The sequence below is a fragment of the Colius striatus genome, chromosome 1, assembly GCF_028858725.1.
Source record: "Colius striatus isolate bColStr4 chromosome 1, bColStr4.1.hap1, whole genome shotgun sequence".
NCBI lineage: Eukaryota > Metazoa > Chordata > Aves > Coliiformes > Coliidae > Colius > Colius striatus.
The window spans coordinates 122679575-122704455 of record NC_084759.1 but is presented as its reverse complement, the minus strand read 5'-3'; the positions used below and the strand labels follow the sequence as shown (position 1 = coordinate 122704455).

The following is a 24881-nucleotide window of genomic DNA, read 5'->3' as shown; positions in this document are numbered from 1 at the left end:
TGACAGAGATGCCATATAGGAAAACTGAGCAGTTTTTCTTCCTGCAGAGCACCTCTGATTTGGATTTAGGAAGTCAATCAGGACTATTCTCTGTGGCTCAGTCGCTGGGATGAGTAGGCAGAAGCTGCAGGGTTTAGCTTATCAGATGTGGATGACAATCCATGGGACTTGGGGCTGTTTAGCTTAGAGAAGGGAAGGCTAAGGGAGGATCTCACTAAGAGTTGCAAGTATTTAAAAAGTGTGCGTCAAGAGGATAGGGTGCCACTTTTTCTGTGGTGCCCGGTGACAGGACTAGGGGTAATGGACATAAGCTGGAACACAAAAAGCTCCACTTAAACACAAGGAAAAGCTTTTTAACTGTAAGGATGAGGAAGCCCTGGCACAGACTGCCGAGGGAGGGTGATTGGGTCTTCTCTGGAGATTTTCAAACCTGCCTCGATGGGTTCCTGTGCGACCTGATAAAGGTGAACCTGCTTTAGGAGGAAGTTGGACTGAATGATCGCTAGAGGTCCCTTCCAACCCCAACTGTTCTATGATTCTATGACAGCGATTAGCTGCAACACGTAGCGGTTCCCCTTGCTAGAAAATGTCTTCTCATTAGTGAAATTGAATTGAAGGTGTTGGATATGTTGTACTTCAAGAAGGTTCTGTTGGTTTGGATGGAGATTTTGCCATCTGTGGTTTATTTTCACTTAGTTCTTGGTGCTCCTCTACGTCCAGATAAGTTGAATGAATTCACAAAGCTCCTCTGGGTAGGCATTGTGACTTGGAGGGCTGTGGCATTAATCTCTTTCTTGTAGTTTGCTCAAAAACCCTCTGTCCTTATAATATAGACTTCTGGGTCACCACAGCCCAGATAGCCCCTAGATAGTGATAGTACTCATTTAGTGTTTGGGAGCAGAATCAAAACCTGAAGAAGCCAGTTTCCAGTGCACACTTGGCGAGAGGCATGTTTTCCTAGTCCAGTCAGAAGTTTGTTCTTTTTTTTTTGTTTTCTTGCTCAATAAAGCTATACCCAGTTATATTTTATACAGTAATCCCTCCCATCTTCACTTTGGCCTTTACCATAACTGATTGCTATTTTAAGAATACAAAAGTTGGAAAACCAGGTGAGCAACAAACTGCTTTGAGACCTGGTGTCACAACAGTCTGTAGCATAGTGTACCAGAACAGTTTCTTAAACATGAGAGAATAAGGGAAATAAAACCTTGCAGTGTGAGATCATGAGATAACGCATTTACACCTGGATCTATAGGGGCTGGATCACCACGAATGCTTTAGACTGCCAATGGGCTGAAAGATGAGTGGATGACTGATTATTTTAAGCTCATTCAAACTGAAGCTTTTGCAGTCCAACTAGATTTGTGAATGTCTACCACAGAATCATTACAGTTGGAAAAGACCTTTAAGAGTCCAACCACTAACCTCGCACTGACATGGTTTAGTTCATGTCCCTCAGCACCTCATCTATGTGTCTTTCAAATATCTCTAGGGATGGTGACTCTACCACCTCCCTGGGCAACCTGTTCCAATGCTTGATAACCCTCTTGGTGGAAAAGTTCTTCCTAATGTCCAATTTAAACCTCCCCTCGCACAACTTGAGGACATTTCCTCTTGTCCTATCTTCATCTTTTCCCTTGTGAGAGAACTGGTGATCATGCAGTTAGTTATTTCAATATATGGCTACTTAGTTAAGTGGTTTTTTTGTTTGTTTTAAATAGGATTAGTTTCATCCTAGGTCACCACACAGTATGAGCTGTACTGCCAGCATAAGGCAGAGAGTAGTGTCATGATGTCCGCATTTAGGTTGGCTTGGGTGTCTCAGAAGCATATTCAGTAAACTAAAATGTATTGTTTAATGACAGCATCTTTCAGAAGCTAGAGATATGCCAAATCTCTTCCATTGCTACCTCCATTCCATCTCTACATTTTGTTGTGCTCTCTAAGAGGAATGTTCCTGAGAAGAGTTGTGTTAAGTGTAATCAGCCAAGTGATCACAAGATCTGAGTTGGAGTATGTGTCCTCAACAGTGATATCTCCATAAAGCACAACGTTTTTCTTTCACCGTTTGAAAACACCTCCATTTCCTTTGCACCTCAATATGACCATAAAACTGAAACAAGGGTTAAAATGTTTTGTTTTGATTTTTTTTTCTTTATTTGCTTATTTGAAATTAAGTTTTTAATTACATTTGATTTTAAAAATAATCTTTAAAGTGAGAAATTGACAAAATTTCTATTTGGAGACAAATCTTCATAAAAGCTGCAAAATATGAGCATGAGATGAAAATGCCATTTAACTGGTCACCAAACTTGTCTGAAGCTGCAAGATTGTACCTCATCTTCTAATTAATTCTAAATTTAGACCACTTCATAATGAGGGTATTTTATCTTTTGAACTGAGTTACTGGGAGATGGCTGCAATTCTGTTCAGTATTCTATCTCAAGCTTGAGCTGATCCCTTTGTTCATGTCAAGCCCTTGCTGATAGCTCACGTCGCCTTTGGAAATCGTTGAGAGAAACTCAAATCCTCTGCCTGGCAGAGCTCTCTTTGCTGTATGAAGCAGTTAAAATTAGCAACACAAAATTACTTTTTTGTTGCTATAATGTGTGTAAGTTCTGAACATCAAGGTACACAGAAGATGTTCAGCCTCTTGACACTGATGCTGAAGAATTTATTAGGAAAGTGGATTAGAGAAGAATCTACTGCTTTCTCAACATGTCAACTGGGGATGGATTTGTATTGTGCAATTGTGATGCTTTTGTCTTTCTTAATTTAAATGGGAAGTTGAAAAATTACTAGTTCAATTTTATTCAAAAAACCCCCCAAAAAATCAAATCCTCCATGCCTGTCATTCAGAACATTATTCTTTTAAACAAGTTGTGGACTTTAAGGAGCCTAGTTATTCTACAGTGAACATGTATGATAGCTCTCAGGTACTTTTTAGCAGGTTTTTTTTCCAGCAGGATTCTAGGGTCACACTTAACTTGCAGATAGTAACAGGGACTAAGGCTAGCTTCGTTTTCAGTAGCAATGCAGTATGATGGAATTCTGGCCTCAGTTGCACTCCTGAGCTTGTTGTTGAGCAGAAAATCCTATTGCATGCTGGGGCCTGTAGTCTTCCTTGGCTGCAATTCCATTTTAAGATGAGGGTGGCTTTGTGAAAAATACTGGTTACCTGATCACTCCTGCTGTGTCATCACAATGAGTGTGTTTTGAGTCCTGGCTGAATAAAGGAAAGCACTGTGCATGTGCGACAGGCAGGTCTCACCAGCTTGCAGACTGCCAGGGCAGTAGAGTGCACAGGTTGAGCGTGGGTTTGAATATGTATTACAGCTTAGTAGTAGGAAGTACAGAACAAGTGGCCCGTACAACAAATAGTGACATTCTCTGTACTTGGGCCTGTAGGTACCACTAGTGTTCTATGCTTCATTTCAGGAAGCAAAATGTGCTGCTGTTTGGCACAAGGACTAGAAAGGTAACTTGCATGAATTTTACTTTGATAGTTATCTAATTGCACTGTTCTGCCTCAGCTGCTGGAAGAATTCAGTCATGCTGCTACACAGAGAAGCAGGAAAAGGCTTTTTCTGGTAGCTGAATAAATATGTATTTGGTGACCAATGAATTACTGTTTTTTATACGCAAGCATAGAATAGAGGAAGTACAGGAAGACAGAGGAGCTGGATGGGTGGGAGTCTGTAAAAAAGGCTGGTGAAGCATGCAGCACTCTTTTCTAACTTCAGTGGCTTGAAAAGGAAGGGGGGAGAAAACAGACAGAGGGAGAAGGAACATACGTAGGAAGGAGAGAAAAAAAAGAGAAGGAAAAATAGCATTGAAACAGATAATACAAGGTCACATTTACCCTTAAGCTCCTGCTATTTTAGTTGTACCAAGAAGATATTACATAGCTGCACCAAAGAGGAAAAAAAAATCCCCAGCAGCAGACGTAATGAAGCCTGGTGTCCTCTGTGTCCTGCTTTTTCAGTTTAACCTTCTTTCAGCCTCTTCCAGGTTCTTGTGAATCCCAGCTGGCCAGAAGGAATACATACTGCTGCTAGCTGGGATGTGTACAAGAGATGTGCTCAGTAGCTGGATTGTAGTGGTTCAATGTTTTCTCCTCGGGAGAGATCCTCATCTGGTCTGGTGTTTCCAGCTGCAGATAGTCAGAAAGCTTTTTAGATGTTATTTTCAGTATTCCTGTAGATTTACAAATTTTATGGAGGTGCTAACAGATTAAAAAGTCATTTGCAGGAGGTAGGATGGCAACACAGCAGTCATGTAAGGATTTTTTTTTTTTCATTAGAATGCCAAAGCTAAATAGTAGAGCTCATTCAGGCTTTGATAATGAGAAAAGATATAATGAGAAGCAGGCTATGACAGTGTAGTTACATCTGCTCTAGATTTTTTTTCTAACATTGCTGTATTAGTAAGGAGTGATGTTTTTAACTAGGACAGTGATGTCAACAAAGCTTTTGAGTAGCTTATTTGGCTGCCGGAATGTTCTTTTGCAGATACTCTGAAGCCTGGTGGTTTTTACTTGCAAAGAAGTTACAATATAGATCATAGAAACATAGAATGGTAGGATTGGAAGGGACCTTTAGAGATCATCTAGTTCAACCCCCCTGCAGAAGCAGGTCTACCTAAATCAGATTGCATAGGAACATGTCCAGGTGGGTCTTGAAGACCTCCAAGGAAGGAGACTCCACAACCCCTCTGGGCAGCCTGTTCCAATGCTCCCTCACCTGAACAGGGAAAGTTTTTTTTCTTATGTTTAAATGGAACTTTTTGTGTTCCAGCTTCATCCCATTACCCCGTGTCCTGTTGCTAGATACAATAGAAAAAAGGGATGTCCCAACCTCCTGACACCCACCATTTAGATATTTGTAAATATTAATAAGATGCCCCCTCAGTCTCCTCTTCTCCAGAATAAACAGCCCCAGTTCCCACAGCCTTTCCTCATATGAAAGATGTTCCAGTCCCCTTATCATCTTGGTGGCCCTGCACTGGACTCTCTCCAGCAGTTCTCTGTCCCTCTTGAGATATTGTGACATTGGTCATGATCTGTCTATCTCAGAAGAATCAGTGACAGGAGGAAGCTGTAGTGGTGTTGGTAAGCACTGCTGGATTTGTGAATATGAATTTCAGTTCATTGTGTGGGACATGAAAGGATCAAGGCTCTGTGTTCTTAGTTTGAAATTTTGTCAGATACAACCTGAGTGCTTCTCTTTATCAGGAGTGGTGGTGGTTGATGAATTGCACATGCTGGGAGACTCTCATAGAGGATATCTGCTGGAACTCCTTCTGACCAAAGTCAGATATGTTACAGAGAAGGTTACAAAAAGGTGGGTAGATGATGTTAGTCTTTCAATGATAAATTATGGATGGTTCTAAATATTTGGTTCTCTGGGTGACTTGAAATTTGATCTAGCTCCAGGGTTTTTAGGAGAGTGATGAACTAGACTGTGTTGGTTATTAAGGTCTCATCATACCACCTCTCAGGGGCCTGCCTTTGTAGTCAAAACCTCTTTTCCTCGGGGTTTTCAATTTGTGTGCTACTATGCAATTTCTTCTCTCAGGAAAAGAAATAAGGCTGAAGCTTTCATTAACTTATTAGCTTATTTACATTTTAAAAAAAAAAGATTTATTTTTATGCTTTTGGTAGTGGACTTGCCCTGTGTTATTTTTCACTGTTTTGTGGATTGGGGTATTTATCCTACTGAAATGTTCAAGTATTGTGGAAAAGTGGGCAACACTTCAGAGCAGCATGAATGGCTTTGCTGCTCCTTTCACCTTAGCTTATCACATAGCTGTAGCATGGTGCAGGTCCACTCTTTAATTTCCTCCCTTGCACTGAAGAAGCAGGATGGTGACAACATTTGTCAGTGAAAAAGGGACAGATGCATCAAGGAATGTTCATGAGAAGACACTATACTTCAGCCTTCATCCTGTAGGTGATTTTTTTGACTATCTTTCCACCATGGTCAAGTTGAAAGAGATTTCCTGTACTGCTGAGTGACCATGAAGGAGGTGACTGCTATTCTTGTCTTGGAATCTACTTGAGATTCCTGGAGTTGAAGACTACATTTTCTCTCAAATGTCCTCCTGAATCTATATTGCCTTTTTTCCCTGTTATTTATGGGACTTCGTTTATCCAGCCTGACTGATTAGCAGAATGACCAATGTTTTTAAGAACTTTTTAAGTGGCTCCCACTGAAGTATAAGATTGTCTTCACACAAAGAGAATGTTCTTTGATGGCCATTGGCAATGTGGGTACTCTTGCTTCTCCATGAAGACAAAATTTTGCAGCAAATTTTTCTCTTCCCCAGTCAAAGAGTGTGTTGTGGACCTGCAATGTTTGTAATCATTGAAGGTCAAAATTTGCGCTGAGGAATCTGCAATCTAGATAGTGGAACTGTAGTAGCAAATTCTTGAAGAGCTTGGATAAAAGAGACTCTGCCTCTCCACATTTTCTTATTTCTAAGAATAACTGGCCTTTTTTACTCTGGTGTCTGGGTAGTCCTGTTTCTTCTGTCTTGTCTTTGACAGGATTACTGGGATTTTCTAAGAAGGTTCAAGCTGTTCCTGAGCTTGCATTGATTTGTCAGAACTTTTTACTTTTTAAAGTCTCAATTTGTGGCTCAGTGCAATACAAATGAGTAGTTTTTAAAGCCAGACTTAGGAGCATTAAAACTCCCTTATTGTGTGGATGTAAAAGCCTGAATTAAAATACACATTTGAGTATCTAAATTCATGGTGTGTACTTTCAGGTCAGTTTAGAGTCCATTATTCTTACTGCCTTTAGTGGAAGCTACTGTTCAGCACCTTAAGTACTGCAGCTGCCTCCTTTGCCAAACTAAGAGCTTTCGTTCCCAGCTTTAGGAAGACCTTAGTCTATTATTATTTGCCCTGAAATTGAAACAAATGGGAGGGTTTTAATTAAGGCATTTAAACTTACAAAGACTGTGGTGGAGACTGGACCATCCTTTTATTTCTGTGTTTTTGTTAATGGCAAGGAAATACTTGATTTATATATTTGTTTTCAGTTTCTCAAAATATGTAGTTTATAGCTGTTGTTACTTAAACAAAACTTAGAGTTAGACTTGAAATGATAAAAATTTGAATTATCTTGTTATCAATGCATAACCTGACATTGTGTTTGCTAAGAGTATGGCTTGTTTCTCTTTCAAGAAGCTGAAGAAAATACCTTTATACTTTAGACTTTGAAAGGGAGTAGATTGAGTGATTTTTTTTTTTCTCTGGCTCTTACAGTAGCCCATGTTGCCACTAACTTTCACTGTCTTTTAACCACTTCCAGACAGGTGAAGACGACCAATCCCAGTTTTGGTGGGATACAGATAATAGGCATGAGTGCTACCCTCCCTAACTTGGGACTCCTAGCCTCGTGGTTAGATGCAGAGCTTTACTGTACAAATTTTCGTCCTGTGCCTCTCAAGGAGTGGGTGAAAATTGGCAGCAACATTTATGACTCCTCCATGAATTTAGTGCGAGAATTTGAGCCCAAGCTTCAACTGAAGGTAACAAAACTCTGAGCAGTGTCTTTGGGGTAACACCTTTTGTACAGCTAAAGTTAAAAAGACAGCTACTGGTATGGTTTTAATTTTTTTTTTGACAGATGACATTCCTGACTTCATTGTTTACTTCACAGATTGCATGCTCAAACTGAGAACAATTTCTTTTTCTTACACTGATTTAAATACAAAACAAAACACACACTTATGAAGTTCTGGAAGTTTCTTGAATATGACTTAAAGACAAAGTTGACTTTGCAGTTGTCTTGTTTCTGAGCACTTGAAAAATATAAAGAGTTTGATTCTCCCCTTACTCACCACCCCATCTTACGTCATTCATAAATGAAAGGAAATATTTCCTGGTTAGGCCAAGGAATTTGCCTTAATCATTGGAAGAGTGTATTTGCATTAAAATCTGACACTGAACCTTTTTGCATTAAAATGCTAAATGATCTAATTTTGTCAATGATTAGAAGGCAAATGTCCATCCTGATCTTTCTGAATCTATTTTCAGTATTTAGGTCTTTTGTGCACTTGAAAAGGATATGAAAAGTTAAAGATAACATACTGTAATGACTTTGAAGAACAAAATGGGTAGAAATGGGAAATTTTCACTTCCTACTTAGTACCTTTGCTGTGAAGCATTTGAAGGGTGAATTCTCTGCCCAGTCCTTTCAGCTACTTTGTGTAGTACTAGTGTAGTTGAACAGTACAGGCTGAATGTTAACAATATTTTGGAATGTTTTGCACTCAATTCTCATGTGCAAACATTCTGTTGTCAGTAGCATGGTGGCACAGCAAAGAGAAAGGACCCTAAAAGCAGAAGGAAATGTTTGTGACGAGTATCTGGAAGCTTGCCTCACTGCAGTCATATTGAGGTGGTGATGTTGCATCTCTCTTTTTGGATATTTCTTGAAGTAATTCCTTTGGATAGGTACTAAATTAAGTGAGAAAGAACTAACCTAGGCTTATGACTCAACAGTTTAGACAGCTGGTGTCTAAGAGGACAGCTTACTCCAAGAGATTCTGGCTTAGCCAATCAAAACAGATCAGTTGCAGGAACTCCCTTGGGATCTCAAAACCAAAAAGGCAAGCTATAAAGAGTAGGGTTTTGCATGCACATCTGTATAAGTAGTCATAAAACCCCTCTACAGTGCTTTTGAATGCTTGCAGTATTTGGTCAGTGCTTGCTGAGTGCATCTTATTGGGGATGCTTAAACTTCTGCATCTCGTGTTTTCAGTTCAGATATCCTAGTTAATAAGTGTTCCTTAGTTATTGTAGAGGGATGTTTCCCATTGGGGCTCTTCCTAGTTCTTCTCCACTGCTGTTAGCCATGACATGGTTGTTGCAGTGTTATTTTTTCATGCACTTTGTGGCCTTCATTAAAAAAACAGATGTATGAAAACAAGACATAAAACCTTAGATTTATTCATGGGTAGATATAGGACTATCCTCAACCATGTGGTCATGTTAGTGCTTGGACTTCCTAAAGACAGAAACATAAGACAACAGTGCTCCATCTTCTTTGTTTGCTTTACTTTCTGACTTGAAGTAGAAGATTCCTACTGTGACAGAGAAGAATGACAGCATCTACAAATCCCATTCAGTGTGAGAGTGCATTGAAAATATTTTGTCTCAATTCAGGGAGATGAAGACCATGTTGTGAGCCTTTGTTATGAGACTGTTTGTGAAGGCCATTCAGTCCTGCTTTTCTGCCCATCCAAGAACTGGTGTGAGAAGCTGGCAGACATCATTGCCAGGGAATTCTACAGTTTGCAACAGGATGAGAGTAAGAGAAAAGTAGTTAATAGAAGACTGTAGTATACACAAAGCCTTTAATGAAAATTAATTTTAGTAGAAACTTTAAAAGTATTTTCTCTTTCAAGGTTCTGCGAAAAAATCAGCCCTTGCTCCAGTTGTTGTGGACAGAGAAGGGATCAATGAGGTTCTGGATCAGCTAAAACGTTCCATCTCAGGTCTGGACTCTGTGCTCCAGCGTACTTTGCCATGGGGAGTGGCATTTCATCATGCAGGTATTCCTGAATATCTTGGTCTTAAATTCTTTAATGGTTGAGTCTTCTGGGTTCTTTTTGCTGTAGTTTCCAACTGTATTTGTTACATCCAGTTGTTTGCAGTGCTTGTAAATAATGCAGTAAATAGTTGTTCATCTTGCTACAACGTATACAGGCACCTTGGAAAAGCTAGTTTATAACTGCCAAGTGGATTATAAAAACTGATGACATTTTGCTTCACTGTGAAAGAAGTTAACTGAGGTAGTGCTGTGAATCTAGTTCCTAACACTTAATGGCAAATGTTCTTTAAGTGTATTTGTTCTTCCCCTTGCTTGACATTATTAAGAGAATATTGGAAGAATCCTTAAGAATATTAAGAGCTAATATTAGTTCTTAAATGCAGTCTGTCCATGACTAGGTTTGATAAAAGCTATCTCTCCTCAGGTCTTACTTTTGATGAACGTGACATCATTGAAGGAGCTTTTCGCCAGGGCTTGATTAGAGTCCTAGCAGCGACTTCCACACTTTCATCTGGAGTGAATTTACCTGCACGTCGAGTAATTATACGAACTCCCATGTTTGGTGGCAAACTGTTGGACGTTCTCACTTACAAGCAAATGGCTGGAAGGGCTGGCAGGAAAGGAGTAGACACAGAGGGTAAGGAGAGGCTTTATTGACATACTGTAAGAACAGCATTAACCTGATTAAAACCGGGGCAGTGCTTTGCAATTACGGACTAATCATGATGAATTCCTTCGGCATTCAGTATCATTAAGTTAATCAAGATGAATTTGTTTGGTATTAATGGAGTAAAAATTGCAATTCCCAGGGGAGTCACTGCATGAGACTTTGATATTTACATGTCAGTTACTTCAGGAATGGGCTATTTTCTCCTTTTAATTCTTGTTAGTTTCTGAAGCTGTGGTGTTCATTTGCCTTAATGCTGTGATTCATGGTCAGTTTACTAAGGTGTTTACAGTTTCAGTGAGAAAATTTACAGCAGCCTCTCATTGGACAGCCCTAAAATGTTAGACAGGTTTAAAGTCTATGACCATAATTTGACAAACTTTTTCTGTTGTCTAAAGTTCTGATTTGGATTCATTAAATTTCTTCTAAACTTCACCTTAACTATTATGGATCTCAAAAGTAATAATGTGACAGAAAGACATGAAAATATGAACAGTAGTTCATAAATAATATTGCGTCTTTACACATGCAGTGGCAGTGATGGATGTTCCACGGAAGAATCCTGCCTGTTGTTTCAATTTGCATTAGAAATTTATCTTCATGGGTGATATTTGTAAAAAGTGGATTAAACAAGTATAAACACAGTAGAGAATAAGGAGTTCAACAGAGGCGAGGAAGTGTGATTTGCCCCACTGATGGTCTGACTGGTGCTTGCTGGAACCCTATGTAAGGAAACTGTTCTTACGTTTAACTTTCTATTTTTGCCAGAGTAGCATAGCAACAGAGCATTTTGCGACCTATATCTCTGTGAGCTATCCCTAAGTGTTAAAGAAAAAGGCAGCTGCATGCTGTATTTTGAAATTTTCCAGACTTTGTCATTTGAGTGTAGCTGGCAGGTGTAAAATTACATTATTCCTTGAAGTTTCTTTTTTTTCCCCCTTCAAGTTGCAGTAATTAGTACCCTTTTTAACAGTTCTGATGTGACTGTGTTTTGCACAGTAAGCAGTTGATTTTATGCTGATGAGCTTCATGAATGTACCATTTTTTCCCACTCTACAGAGTCTTTTGGATGAGAACATAAAGCTATGTTGCCAGCTGCTACTCTTTCACGGAGTAGGGAGGCTGGAAGACAGCAGCTTCAGCTGGGAAAAAATGCCTTATATAGATAAGAAATTCAGCTGACAGACAGCAGATAAATGCTGCTGGGTTGATTTCCTCCTCCCCTCCCAACATTGTAGTGTTGGATTGTCTGACATTTAGATATTTTAATTTTTCTGATTTGGTGCAAGTTTTAAAACATCATTTTAGAAAATGAAATTGGTTTGGTTTTACATTCATCAAAACAGTCACGTTTCCAAGGTTACATAAGTAAAGCTGTTCAGTATTACTGGACAAAACCTAGAAATGTTAGTTGGGCCTTTTTTGCTTTTAATGGAGTTTTAGGTGTAGGACAGCCAGAGCCTTCTGGTGTTTCTCTAGTCTGATGCTAACCTAGACTTCCTATCTCATCTGACATGTTCAATAAGTGATCTTAGAACAACTTAATTCCTTTTTTTCCCCTTTTTTTCCTATTTAGTAGGGTTCAATTATTTGCTTTAAATTCTCAGTGGCTTCTTGGGAAAGGGTTTCCCCCAAGTCTTCAATGACTGTCAGATAACGTAAGGCCAAGTGGACACCCATCTTCCGTTAGATTTATCACACCAAAGAGTCAAAGCTTTCAGAGGGACTTGTAGGTCATGTCAGAACCCAAATACAAAATTAATGGATGTTCTTTATTGCTTAAGTCAAAATAAACTTTGCTTTCACAAAACAATGCTTACAGGAAGTTAATCTTCTCTCAGCTCTGGCAAAAGTATGTGGTTCACAGATGTCAAAAGTTTTACCTGTCACGAAAAAAAAAGATCCCAGAGACACATCCTCTAAGCATATCTTTCATCCTGTAATTCATTTATTTAATCATGTTTAAGCTGTGTTTGGTTACTCACCTGCATTTGTGGTATTTATTCTGTTCATTAAATTTAAGTGCAGTTGTGTTTTCAATTCCTCTGGATTTGCTAATTACTGTAGCATTACCACGGCTACGGTTTCATCGTAATGCTCCTAGGAGCTTAATAAAATACCCACTACCAAAATTACCTTGGTGTCCATGCTGTGTACACTTAAATCTTAATAAGTTATCATAAACCTATCATGATACTTACTTTACAGCTGATCTAAATCTAATGCTTCCTTCTTAGTCAAAGGCAAGCTTGTTCTACCCACGATTCATTTATCCCTTGCCAGTTGAGAGAGCTTCTAACTAGCTAGGTCTCTCAGGGACCTAGTTTCTCTGTAATGGCTTTATTGAAAAGAATCTCCTTTATATGACCACTGCATTTTCCATGGGTAATCTGTGCTATTATCTCATTAAAGGAATTAGCCTATTATTTTATTTTTTTATTTAAATCTATGGTACCTTTGTTTTCTTCCACAGAGTTTCAGTAGTTAGGGATTAAGTTAATGTCATATTGAGAATTTTAAGGTAAAGTATATTTAGATGTACTTTCAGTGGAAACCATTTAGGATACTTAACGTTTTGTGTGTGTGTGTGTACACATATATGAAAGTTCAGAGAATGTTTTTTCTTCTTGCTTTTGAGAATCTTTTCAGTTAAATAATGCAGTGCAGGAGAAAAATTGATGCCACTGTCTATTATAGTTCCGGTCGATTGCAGAACAAGAAGTGAGAGTGGTTCAGCAGCAAAGCAGGGGCACAGAGAGGCTATGGAACCTCTTTAGCTGATTTGGCAAGGCTCTGACTAGCCCAACGTAACTTTTAAGTTTGCTCTGCTTTTAGTTCTTAAGTTTTACAGTTCTATGGAAGCTTCTATATGCTTCTATAGGAACAGATATACACTCTTTTCTTTTTTATTCACCTTTTTAAAAAATACCTACAGTTTTTCATTCCAATAATATATCCTTGGCAAACTATATGTAGCTATTTAAAAAGTGCAAAAAATGCAATATTGAGGTCCTTAATGGCCTTTTTGGTGTTTTGTTTGTTTTTTTTTATCTTCCTGTAGGTGAGAGCATTTTAGTTTGCAAGCCCTCAGAAAGATCAAAAGGAACTGCTCTACTTCAGGGATATCTGAAGCCCGTTCGCAGTTGTTTGCTTAGAAGAGAAGGCGAAGGTGTTTCTTCTAGCATGAAAAGAGCAATACTTGAGGTACAGGATTTGTGGAGAGGGCTTAAAACTTTGCTTACACTCTTGTAATTGTAGGATGGTTTCTTTTGTGACACCATCAGATGTTTTCTGTGCACTGTCTTTTTCTTCTATTTCCTCCCTTGTCAACCCAAACTTCAGAAGAAAATTACTTGGTTCTGCCAGCTTGCTTCACTATTCAGCATTTTGTTTGGTGTATTTCAGTCTCTGCTGCAGATTAGGATGTGAGCATGCTTAAACAAGGGTTACTAAGCTTTCTTTTTGCATTTAGATATACTCAAACTGTAGGCAGAAATAAGTATAATTTTTTAAATTTTAAAATGTGAGACCTGACAGTCTTAACTGGGTTATTCTTGTAAATTACTGATCCCAGAGGCTTTGTAGCCTGAATCGGGCCATAATGATATCTGTAGAACATTTTTAACAGACCAATGGAATTTCTAAATGCATTTTTCTACATAAGAGCTAGATAAGATGAGCTTTCCTTGCTGATGGTGTTGCTTTATAATGTGAAAAAAAATCCACTGAAACCATGGAAGAAATGCTTTAGTTTAGCGCCTTGCTGTCTCAGGGAAGACACTTGTGTGGAAGTGACTCACATGGCAAAAGCAGTTATGTGAAAAACAAAAACAAAATTCAAGGGGAAAAATATCTCTTTCAGTCAGAAAAACAATGGTGGAGTATAGCACTCACATTTATTAAGAGAAAATTGCAGTATGCTGAAGAGCCTGAGGAGAACTCCTCCTTCCTGCTTTGCTTTTTGTCCTTAGAAAACAACAATTTGCGTTCTAACCCCTTAAAAGTATTTCACAGTGTTGGCTAAGCAGAATGCCTAAGGCTAGTCTCAAGTCTAAATTGGTACTATATGTGTCTACACTATTAAAATGAGACTTAATAATTCATTCTTTCCCATAGCTTAATCCTCTTAGTTCTACTTATGGTGTCTTAACTTTCTGCTAAAAGTCCTTGAAGGTTGGCAGTTGCTTTGCATCCTGTTCCCCTCTTGACCTGGTTCTTGAAAATGTAGATATCTGATGGATCAATCTGTTGTGATTCTTTGATCTAATGTTCCATCGTCCTAGTGCTTCTCTGGAAATACAAACAATTAGTTTTTTTCAACAGATCATAGTAGGGGGAGTGGCCAACACTCCAGATGATGTGCAGACCTACGCTTCTTGCACTCTTCTTGCATCCAGTTTGAAAGAAAGCCAGTGGGGAAATGAGAAAGCGAAAGACAAAGTACAGACTGGACCTATTGAGGCTTGTGTGGCGTGGTTGCTGGAAAATGAATTCATTGAGGTTCTGGACTCTGGCAAAGATGTGAAAGGTAATGTTGCTATTCTTTCCAATGATTGTAGTTAGCAGTTTTGAATGAGCAAATCTTCTGCAGCTGGTAGATGTTGAGTGTAACTTTATAATGAGGACTTCTATGCATTTTTGTTTATATTTTAAATAATCATGTGTACCAATAATTTTTTTAGCTTCCCAGAGGGCATCTTTATATCTGCTTTAACATATTTGACATACAGATGTTCTTGGAAGGCCTCTCTCTGCATATCCCCTCTAAGACGGATGCACCTAGTCTACAAACTCCCAAAATAATTTTAAACAAGGCATACTTTTACTGTAGGATTTGTGCACATTAACTGTAGGCTATGTTTTTTGTCTTTCTGAAGAGGAACCAGCACATTCTAAGAGTGCAATTCTCTCCTGGAACACCTTGTGTACACGACTGTGCTTTTTCCTGATTTTGGCTGTTTTCTTTAAATATCTGAGGATGTGACTCTTACAATACTAGTAACCCATTACAAGTTATTTTTTGTCTGTTTTTTAAAGAAAAGATGATAGGAGATATTTAGTATTCACAAGAAAGAAAGACTCAAAATGATAACTCCTAGGCAGGATGGCAAATGGGATTCTGGAGTTTTTTGTTCAAATAGTTATCACAACTGTTAGTCTGAATAGTTAGAGGGATCTGGCCTCTGAAAAAGGCTAGTTTAGCCTTAGGCAAATCTAAACTTTCTATTGTTTCAATTTTCCTGTTTTCAGAATGGAGAAACATGCTATTTCTTCTTGAAAGAGCAGTTGGGAGAAGTTAGTAGAATTGGTATCCACAAAATACATTATAATCTCAAAACAAGACATAAACTTGGATTTAAGTGTTTCTCTATGGATTTTTTTGTTTTTTTGTTTTTAAACAGCAAAGATTTATCATCCAACACATCTTGGCTCTGCTAGTCTTTCCTCTTCACTTTCACCAACTGAAGCCATGGAAATCTTTGCTGACCTGCAGCGAGCTATGAAAAGCTTTGTTCTGGAGAACGATCTGCATATTGTCTATTTGGTATGTTCTTAATTCTGTGTTTTGTATATTGTGCTGCCAAAGGTGAAGAAAGGAGAGCACAATGCAGAGCTCTTGAGAACTCTGTGAACATGAGAGTGTTTTTGTGCTTTGCTTAGTTCATCCTTCATGAACAAAAGACTCTAAATTGAGTGTTCTTTAGAATTAGTCTCTTCACATAGTGTCTATTGTGTATACAGGTGTTGCATGTCCATCTAAGCCCATTTTTATCACTCCTAACTTTGAAAGATTTCAAAACTTTAAGTTTTGGATGTAGGATAATGGTAATTTTTCTGAGACCCTTGAAGTTGATGAAAGAAATTGCTTTTGTTGTGTGGTTAAGATCAGCAGGCTGTATCTCGGATTACTTTTTGAAGCTCAGAAGACTTTTGGGGTTTTAACATCTGTTTTGCCTAGAAAAAGCCTCAGAGAACTACCCTGCGTTTTTCCTATTGGTGGACCTTTCCTTGGTTCAGTAACGGTGAAATCCACCTCTCATTTATTTTACTTGCCTGGTGATGCTGCCAGGGCTAAAGAAGCAGCATAGTAAATCCTTTGAGGAGAAAGTGTCCTAAAGTTTGTCAAGATTTATGTACACATAAAAAATTAAGTAATGCTATTTAAGACCTTTGGAGAAGAAGCCATGAACCTGTGAAGATTAGGCAACAAGAAGGAGCTTCAATGAACATCTTAGGATTCACAATTGCCAGAGGCCCATCATAGAATGGTAGGGTTGGAAGGGACCTTTAGAGATCATCTAGTCCAACTTCCCTGCAGAAGGAGGTTCATCTAGATCAGGTCACATAGGAACATGTCCAGGAAGGTCTTGAAGACCTCCAGAGAAGGAGACTCCACATCCTCCCTGGGCAGCCTGTGCCAGGGCTCCCTCACCTGATCAGTGAAATAGTTTTTTCTTATGTTTAAATGGAACTTTTTGTGTTCCAGCTTCATCCCATTACCCCTTGTCCTGTTGCTAGATACAATGGAAAAAAGGGATGTCCCAACCTCCTGACGCCCACCCTTTAGATATTTGTAAATATTGTCACGGAGTCATCACCCAAAATTTGACAGTTGTCTTTAGCCTCCTTAAGTATAAAGTGTATTTTCTTTACCAGGCTGATAAACCAAAGGCAAAATTTGGGCATTGTGCCTGAAAAAACAAGTTCATTCCAAATAGAATATGCTTGTGGTTACAAGAGTTGTTGAGCTACTGGACAGAGGGAGGCAAGAGATTGAGGGTGCCTATCTCTACTGGCTCTGTTCCTAGTTATTAGCTAATAGTGATAGAGGTTGTTTTTTTGGGGTTTTTTTTGTTGGTTTGTTTTGTTTTGGTTTTTTTTACTCTACTGGTATCCCATATGTACCCATATCTCTGTTTTAGAGGACCACATTATATTTTGTTCTATTTCTACTAGGCAAAGCGGACTGGTTTGCGTCACACACTAGTGATTTTTTTTTTCCTGTTTGCATCTCCATAACAGGAAAAAAAAAAAAGATTATTTTTGCTCATGTTCTGGAGCAGAGACAGTGCTGGCAATATATTTTACTGGCAATATTTCTTTTTTACCCTGTACTTTTTAATTGCAGCAGCTTGTCTAATGTTATTTTAAATCAAATATACTGTTGAACAAATTGAGATTTTTTTCCATTAAGCTAGCCTAAAACACTTTCTTGCAAGTCTAATCATTTTCAAGGGTGAAGGTTTGTTTAGATTTGATGGCTTCTTTTTCTTAAATGATTGTTCTCTGTGTTCCTTATGGGCTGCAAGGAAATTATTTGCTGTAGTGCTTTTTAATCATTTAGGCTTAAATCTTGCACAAATATAAGACTGAATTCCAAGACTTTGGAAATAAAAATGTTAGGAAAATGAATGAAAACAAGTAAGTATTTGCTAGGCTAGGACAAGAGTTTTCTTTTAAGGAAAATAAACAAAACCAAAAAATCCCAAAAAAAGGGAATCCCCCACCCTATTAACTCCCGTTCTTCTCAGCAGGTGAAGGAGCGTGGATGATTTACAACTACGTAGCTCTCTGATATTCTGTGTTGTGTTAAATACTCCCCAACAGCTGTTAGTTATTTCAAAATAATTAATCTTGCAGTATATCATTACAGATATGAAGACATTTTGTCTCTTTGTACTGAAACAACTTATGTGCTGACTGAATGATAACAGAATTGGTTTTCTGTCTAAAAGTGTGTGAATGCTTTTTTGTTAGTGTTAATAAAAGATGAGGTTTCTTGTACTCCAGATAAATGAAAGCTTCACCAAGTTCTTGCTAAATCTCTGTTCCCTCCTGCTTTATCAGATGCCGTGGCACTGATTAGTGTGGTTGCTAATGGATTTAAGAGTTGATAGATATCTGTCAGTTTTGTTAAAAAAGGAACAAAGCTTTGTTTTGTTCAAGGAGAACAAATATTCAACTTTAATATCTTCTGATGGCTTGCATTTAGGGAGCAATCTGACAAAGATTCCAAATTCTTTAATCATTCCAATACACATATGAGTCAGATCTCATCAATTAAATATTTTTAAAAAATAGGTTAGAAGAGCTTTTGCTTTCTTCAGGGTACATGTTTATGACTCATTGCCTCTGAGTAGTGTGTAGGATGCTCTAACTGTATTCCCTAGACTGTATTTTTGTTTACCCAGAACTCTTTTCTGTTTGTTTCTTTGAAATAGTTTTACATTGCATTGTCTTATTTTCTCTAGGTCACCCCAGTGTATGAGGATTGGACCATAATTGATTGGTACCAGTTTTTCTGCTTATGGGAGAAGCTCCCTGCTTCAATGAAACGTGTGGCAGAGCTGGTGGGAATTGAAGAAGGTTTTCTGGCTCGCTCTATAAAGGGCAAAATCACAGCTAAAACAGAGAAACAGCATAGACAAATGGCCATCCACAAAAGGTAGACACAAACAGGTGTACTGTCTCTCTTGCTGAGTGACAATCTAGACCTGATTTGCTCTGGGCTGAGGGCACTGCTGGCTTAAGATGTTAGTGCTGATGTTTTTGAAAGCCATCTTTTTTCCTTCTGTGTGCAATGCCATTGTGCCATTCTGTCCTGTGCTATCACAGTGCATTTTTCCTTATACACTAATGTTTCCTGGATGATGACTTCATTTCCATGTGCACTTCTACAGATTTTTCACCAGTCTTGCCCTTCTGGATTTAATCAGCGAGGTGCCCTTAAAGGACATGACTGAGAAATATGGCTGTAGTCGTGGCCAGCTTCAATCCTTGCAGCAATCTGCTGCCACCTATGCAGGTGAGTTGCCTGAGCAAAATACTCCAGGAGTCTATAGTCTGTTTTCTTTCTTTCCAGATATGAGGATAAGATACCGTAGTGTGGTACTAACAACAGTCTTGTAAAACCACTTCCAGCTTTATAGCTTAATCTGTGGTTGCCCCTGCTTTGTGGTCTGTGGATATAATCTCTGTACTGTGCAGGAGTATAGCTTGTTAAATACTAAGTATGGAAATAAGTACAAGTCCATTCTGCAGTTTAGGTCTACCAGGGAAGAGTATCTTTCAAGATGAGTGAAGTTTGGGGTCTCTAAGACTTAGCGTGCCTCTCCCCTGATTGCAAAGTAAATTGACCAGAAAGTGTAAGTTTAAAATTTTTAAACCATGAGTAGTTTATGGGCCATTTATTACCAGATAACAAGAGGTCAGACAGCTGTTACCTTTAACTTAACTTTCTTAAGAGGGCTATGTGGGAGTAGAAGTAACAGCCCACCATGTGACTGAGATTTTTTTTTTTCTGTTGCTTAAGTCCTCCATTACTCCATAAGTGGATCTTCAATTTTTAAGACAGTTTTAGCTCCACTTTGAGAAACCCTATGTGTGGGTTGCAGCATGAGTCAAAGCCCCAAAATGAAAAGGTCACGCCAACTGATGCAGAATAGTTTAAATTAATTCTGGAAGTATAAATAACTTTTTGTTGTAGCAGTTTCATAATTTTCTCTTCCCAGTGCTAATAATTTTCACAAAAGTTATTTGGGAAGTGAAATTAACTGTTGACATGACATATGAGATATGATAAAAGTTGCATTCTATAATCACTGTAAAAATAGTGGTGGAAGCCATGTCTTTTAGTTATTTTCATATTCCACAGATGCAATCTCTGAGTAAGGAACTGTCTTTTCCCTGCTCTTTTCTTCCTCTCATATGGTGGGGACTACAGTTATAACCTTTATTGTAGGCTTTGCTACCTCCTATGCTGCTCTCAGTAAGTAAGTTCTGCAGGCCAAGTTCTGCTCTTATGGGCATCAGTGCTGGCTTTCCTTAAAGATCTGTGACTTCACTTAATGCCTCTTATCACTACTTTTCTGTCATCTTTACTTCAGTGTGTTGTGTTCACAGGACTCCTGTTACAGGATATGTGTGTGCTTTGAGAATTTCTGCCTCACTGATACACTAGTTAATTCTAGATTTGCGTTCTGCAAGACCAGCACCTAGTCATAGTTACAATAAACATCAGTTAGTCTCCATTCTGCAGCTTGGGCATGTCAGGAAAGAGTACCTTTCAGCATAAGTGAAGTAATGGGAAGGTAAGAAATGTGAATGCCAGATCAGCTGGGGGCAGGGTGGGGAAATGGATTCAGTTTAGTAGAACTGGAACTGCAGTTAAGGCATTGACGCAACTCCTGTGTTCCAGGAATGGTGACAGTTTTCTGTAATCGACTGGGCTGGCACAACATGGAGCTGTTGCTTTCTCAGTTCCAGAGCCGCCTCACTTTTGGGGTGCACAGGGAGCTTTGTGACCTGGTCCGAGTGTCTGTACTGAATGCACAGCGCGCTAGGACGCTTTACAACGCTGGCTTTGTCACCGTGGCTGATCTTGCTAAAGCCAGTCCTGATGATGTTGCAACTGCTCTGAAGAACTCAGTACCATTCAAAAGGTGAGAAATTAGTAAGTCCAGAAGTCAGGTAAAGGAGTTTGTTTGTAAAGTGAAAGATTGCAGAGTGAAACCTGTAATAAAATACAGCAACCTTTTGGGACTTAAAATCATGGTAGAATGGTAGGGGTTGGAAGGGACCTTTAGATATCATCTAGTCGAAAACATTTGGTACCAAACATTACCAAACCAGACTTGGTACCAAACATTAGTTAGAAATAACTTGTAAGTCTCTGTGACTAATCACAGTCATCCAGTGATTATTTTGAAATTGACAGAATCATCTCTTATTTGCAACGTAAGCTTACAAGTCCTAAAGTTTCTCCTTATTCCTCTTTTCAATGCACTGTGGGTGAGTTATTAATGCTTTCTGGACACCTTTTGTAGCTCCACCCTATGATCAAATGAATTGGCGATTTATTACTGTATATCGTTTGAGATTATCTTGTGATTTCCATGTTAGTACCATGACAGGCTTCATTGATCAAGTAGCTGTTGGAATGTGCCGTGATACTTGTCTTGTTCATTCTTCTAAAGTTTCCCTTCTCTGGAAAACAGTGCTTGGAGAAGTATTGATTCAAACCTGGATCTTGCCCTAGTAGGGAACTGAGGCTCATCTGGGGTGCATGTTTGGACACAGAAACCTGGGAGTGCCTTTGGGTTGTGCAGCCAGTAATATCTTTCATCAACATCATCTGACATACAGAAAAATGTTATTTTCTATTATGTTTGTATTTAAGATATGGTGCTTCTCTGAAGCCAGGAAGCTGTGAAGCAAAATAAACGAGAGTGCAGCAGAATAGGGCCAGCTGCTTGTGATGTTTGTTATTTTCTGCATGAATGTTTACATCTCTCTGTTACCTTTCCCGTAGCGTCCGTAGGGCTGTGGATGAAGACGAAGAATCGGCAGAGGAGCGTCGGACTGTGTGCAGCATCTGGATGGCTGGAATGAAAGGTTTAACTGAAAGAGAAGCAGCTTCCCTCATTGTGGAGGAAGCCAGAGGACTTCTCCAGGAGGATTTGGCACTGATGGGAGTGCAGTGGAACCCAGAGTCTTTTCTCGAGACTGATACATCCTCTATGATCAGCAGTGAGTCAGAACTGGAAGACAGACTACATAGATCAAATGGAGAGCAGTCTTCTGAGTCTTCAAGAGTGTTAAACAAAAAAGGGTGCAGAGTTCCACATTGTAATGGCCTCAGTTCTCAGACTGGAAACTTATCAAGTATTAAAAAGGGATATAAAAGGCGACTAAGCAGTAGTACAGAAAACTCCAGATTTGAGAGTGAAGTCCCAGGCAGGAAACAGGCTCGAGCAGAGGAAAGCAATGATATTGGGTTCAGCGCTAAACAATGGACAAATATGTGCAGAGATAATGAAAACGTAGAAGGAATTTCTCTGGTCAAAACTAAGACGGATTCCAGTAGATCAATTCCAGAACTCTCTACTGAACAAGGGAAAACACCAGTGTTGAGAAAAAAGTCGTCAGCCTCTAGACTGATAAAAAGTATGGACATGCATTTAAACCGGACTAGGAACAAACATACCACTTCAAAACTGCAGAAGTCGTTTCTTGAAGATTCAAACATACTTAGCACAGACATACAAAAACCACCTCCTTTCCACCCCACCATCTCTAAAGATAATTTTTCTTCAGATCAAAATAATAAGGAATTGGTGGAAACTGGTTCTGTAACTCATAAAGTCTCAAATTCTGTACAGATGGGGAAAATGAATCTCGGGAGAAAAGATAAAATGGGAGGATTATTTACAGAGCCTACCACCACTAATGAAGGCACGCCTAAGGGGAGAGCATGTTTTCAGGCACCTGCTACTTTGCATGGTCCTCCACGCATCAACATGGAGGCACATCATTCTGTAGAAGGTGTAGTGCTACTTTCTAATGCTAGGACACAGAGAAATGACAATACCAATGATAAGCAGAATAACATTAATAAAATGCAAACAGATGTGAACTGTGCCAAGACGATGACTGGTGAGCAGCAGATGGCTTTAGATACAGATCTCCATAATGTAACTGCTACCTTCTATGGAAATGGACATGTCCGTAGTGGTGGCAGGATACAGGGGCCTGTGGGTTTTTGTCCTGGTAAGGATAAATCCGGCCATATTCAGATACAGAATGGTGGCAGAAGTGGGAGCGAAAAGCCCAATGGAATATTACAACAAACTGGAGCTCTGCAGAAAGCCAACAGTCATCCTAAGAGTTTTCTTAAAGCCTCTCTAGTAAAACCCAGAAGTGTTTGCAATGCAGATGAGATTCAGATTGGTCCTTCCTCTGATCTATTTTCTGACTCTAGAGACTTTGAAGACAGCTTCCAGTTGGATACTCAAACTGAGATGATAATCAAACAAGAGGGAACAGCTGGAACGATGGGACAGCAGGGAATACAAGGTTCAGAGCTGGCAGCAATACCATGGCAGGAAATCTCCAAGAAACTAAGCACTTTACAGACTGAGAATGCCACTGATGAAAAACTGGCTGCAACAGCTAGGAAACTAGGCTTATTGGGTCTTATCACAGCAAATAACATTACAAAAAACACAGCTCAGCACTGCAGTAATGAAGTTTCAGAGTCTGGAGGCCTTAATTTGCAACCCGTAACGAAGGAAATGGAAACTGCACCTTGCCTTAAAGAAAGTGATTTCTCAGTGACTGACTCCCAGCTACACAGCTTTCTACAAGATTACCAGACCCAAAATTCAGTGAAAGGGGAGACTGTGTCTAGAGACCTTAACAAAGCAACCTCCCCTTTTGGTAGGGAGGGCATTGTACAAGTAGAATGCTACCCTGTCCCCGAAACAAGCCTGAATATAAGTGATAGCTTGCTGTTTGATGATAGCTTCAGTTACGTCAGCGACCTTTCAGCTGTTCACATCACAGAAGCTGACAAAAAGGAACCTGTGGAGAAGCAAGGAGCTTTGCTTCCTCCTGAAGATCTTTTGCAGAACCTAAGACCTGTTCAGAATAAATTCGATGTCAGTGGCAATCAGAAAGAGTATGAGGACCCTGTGCAGCATAATGATGTGTCTCTAGCATGCTCTGATCTAATAGCTAGAGTTTTAGATCATGCAAACTCCCCGTCTTTTCTGGAGAATCCTCCCTCTCCATTTCATAGTCAATCAGGATTAAGAAACCCAGCAATTTGTAACAACGACCACAAACCAAAGTATTTAGTAAGGGATCCAGGTGAAAAGCTCGAGAGAAGCCTGCAAGCTTCAGACAAGACAAACCATCCAGTGGCATGGACTGACCACTCGTTTGAACTAAGTCCAGGACTGCAGGATGTATTAGACAAATGGCCTAGTCCCTCAGGCATTGAACCCGTTTCAGTAAACTCCTGTTTGAAAAAAGCTGTTTCTATTACTAACCAAGAGCTGAATCCAGTTTTGGAGTCTGACTGTTGTCAGCCAGAGCCTTTGCCCTTTTGCCAGGATATAAAAAGCTGGTTCAAGGTTAAAGAAAACAAAAAGGAAGGCTTGGATCTTCAGAAAACAGACTGCATAACAATTCCACTCAAGGGAAGCAACAGAACATCCTATCCTCCACCAGACAGTAATAATGGGTTTATTCCTCCAACACCCCCCAAAGAGCTTTTCCCAAAGGGTTCAGTTTCTCTCTCTGTGAAATCTGCAAGGAAGAGACAAATCACCTGCACGAATGAAGGGCAGTTGGTACAGCCACAGCAGAATAGTGACAGCAATTCAGAGCTGGAGGTAAAAACACTTCAGGTTGATCTTGAGAGTGTAGACGTGACTGAGACTGATGAGATAAAAGATAATTCCACTATAGACGAAGGCTTTTCACTGCAACTATCTCAGGATGTTTTGAGTGCTGAAAGTTTCACTATTATTGATGTAGCAGGCGACAAAGCACTTTTCCAGACTTTTGTTGCAGAATGGAAGGAGAAAAGCAGATTCTCCATCTCAGTGGCATGTGAAAGAGCAAAATGTCCTTTGTCTCCCAAATCAACGATTGGTGGCAAATTCAAAAAAGGTCAGTTCTGTGTTCCAGCGCATTATTTTGTGAACAGCAGAGTGGCATCTTGAGCTTAAAGGAGGAGTGGAGAAGGAAAGGATTTACAAAAAAAGGAGAAAAATTACTGGTGTTAATTAAATATTGTCAGCTTCGGTAAAGCAAAGGAGCTGAGCATTAGAGGAGGATGGAGAACTGTTGTCAAGCATTTCATT

The 24881-nt window shown here is 39.3% G+C and overlaps 1 protein-coding gene across 1 annotated transcript in view; it reads left to right on the top strand.

Moving 5' to 3' along the window:
* The window catches only part of POLQ (DNA polymerase theta), a 53479-nt gene that overhangs the window by 6539 nt on the left and 22059 nt on the right, over positions 1 to 24881 (top strand). Inside the window, exons 5-16 of the mRNA XM_061988740.1 lie at positions 5234 to 5342; positions 7317 to 7536; positions 9176 to 9320; positions 9418 to 9564; positions 9988 to 10200; positions 13292 to 13434; positions 14554 to 14758; positions 15633 to 15775; positions 18483 to 18676; positions 18912 to 19036; positions 20429 to 20672; positions 21542 to 24687. Coding sequence (XP_061844724.1) covers positions 5234 to 5342; positions 7317 to 7536; positions 9176 to 9320; positions 9418 to 9564; positions 9988 to 10200; positions 13292 to 13434; positions 14554 to 14758; positions 15633 to 15775; positions 18483 to 18676; positions 18912 to 19036; positions 20429 to 20672; positions 21542 to 24687 — 5034 coding nt within the window. The remainder of the gene's footprint in view (positions 1 to 5233; positions 5343 to 7316; positions 7537 to 9175; positions 9321 to 9417; positions 9565 to 9987; positions 10201 to 13291; positions 13435 to 14553; positions 14759 to 15632; positions 15776 to 18482; positions 18677 to 18911; positions 19037 to 20428; positions 20673 to 21541; positions 24688 to 24881) is intronic.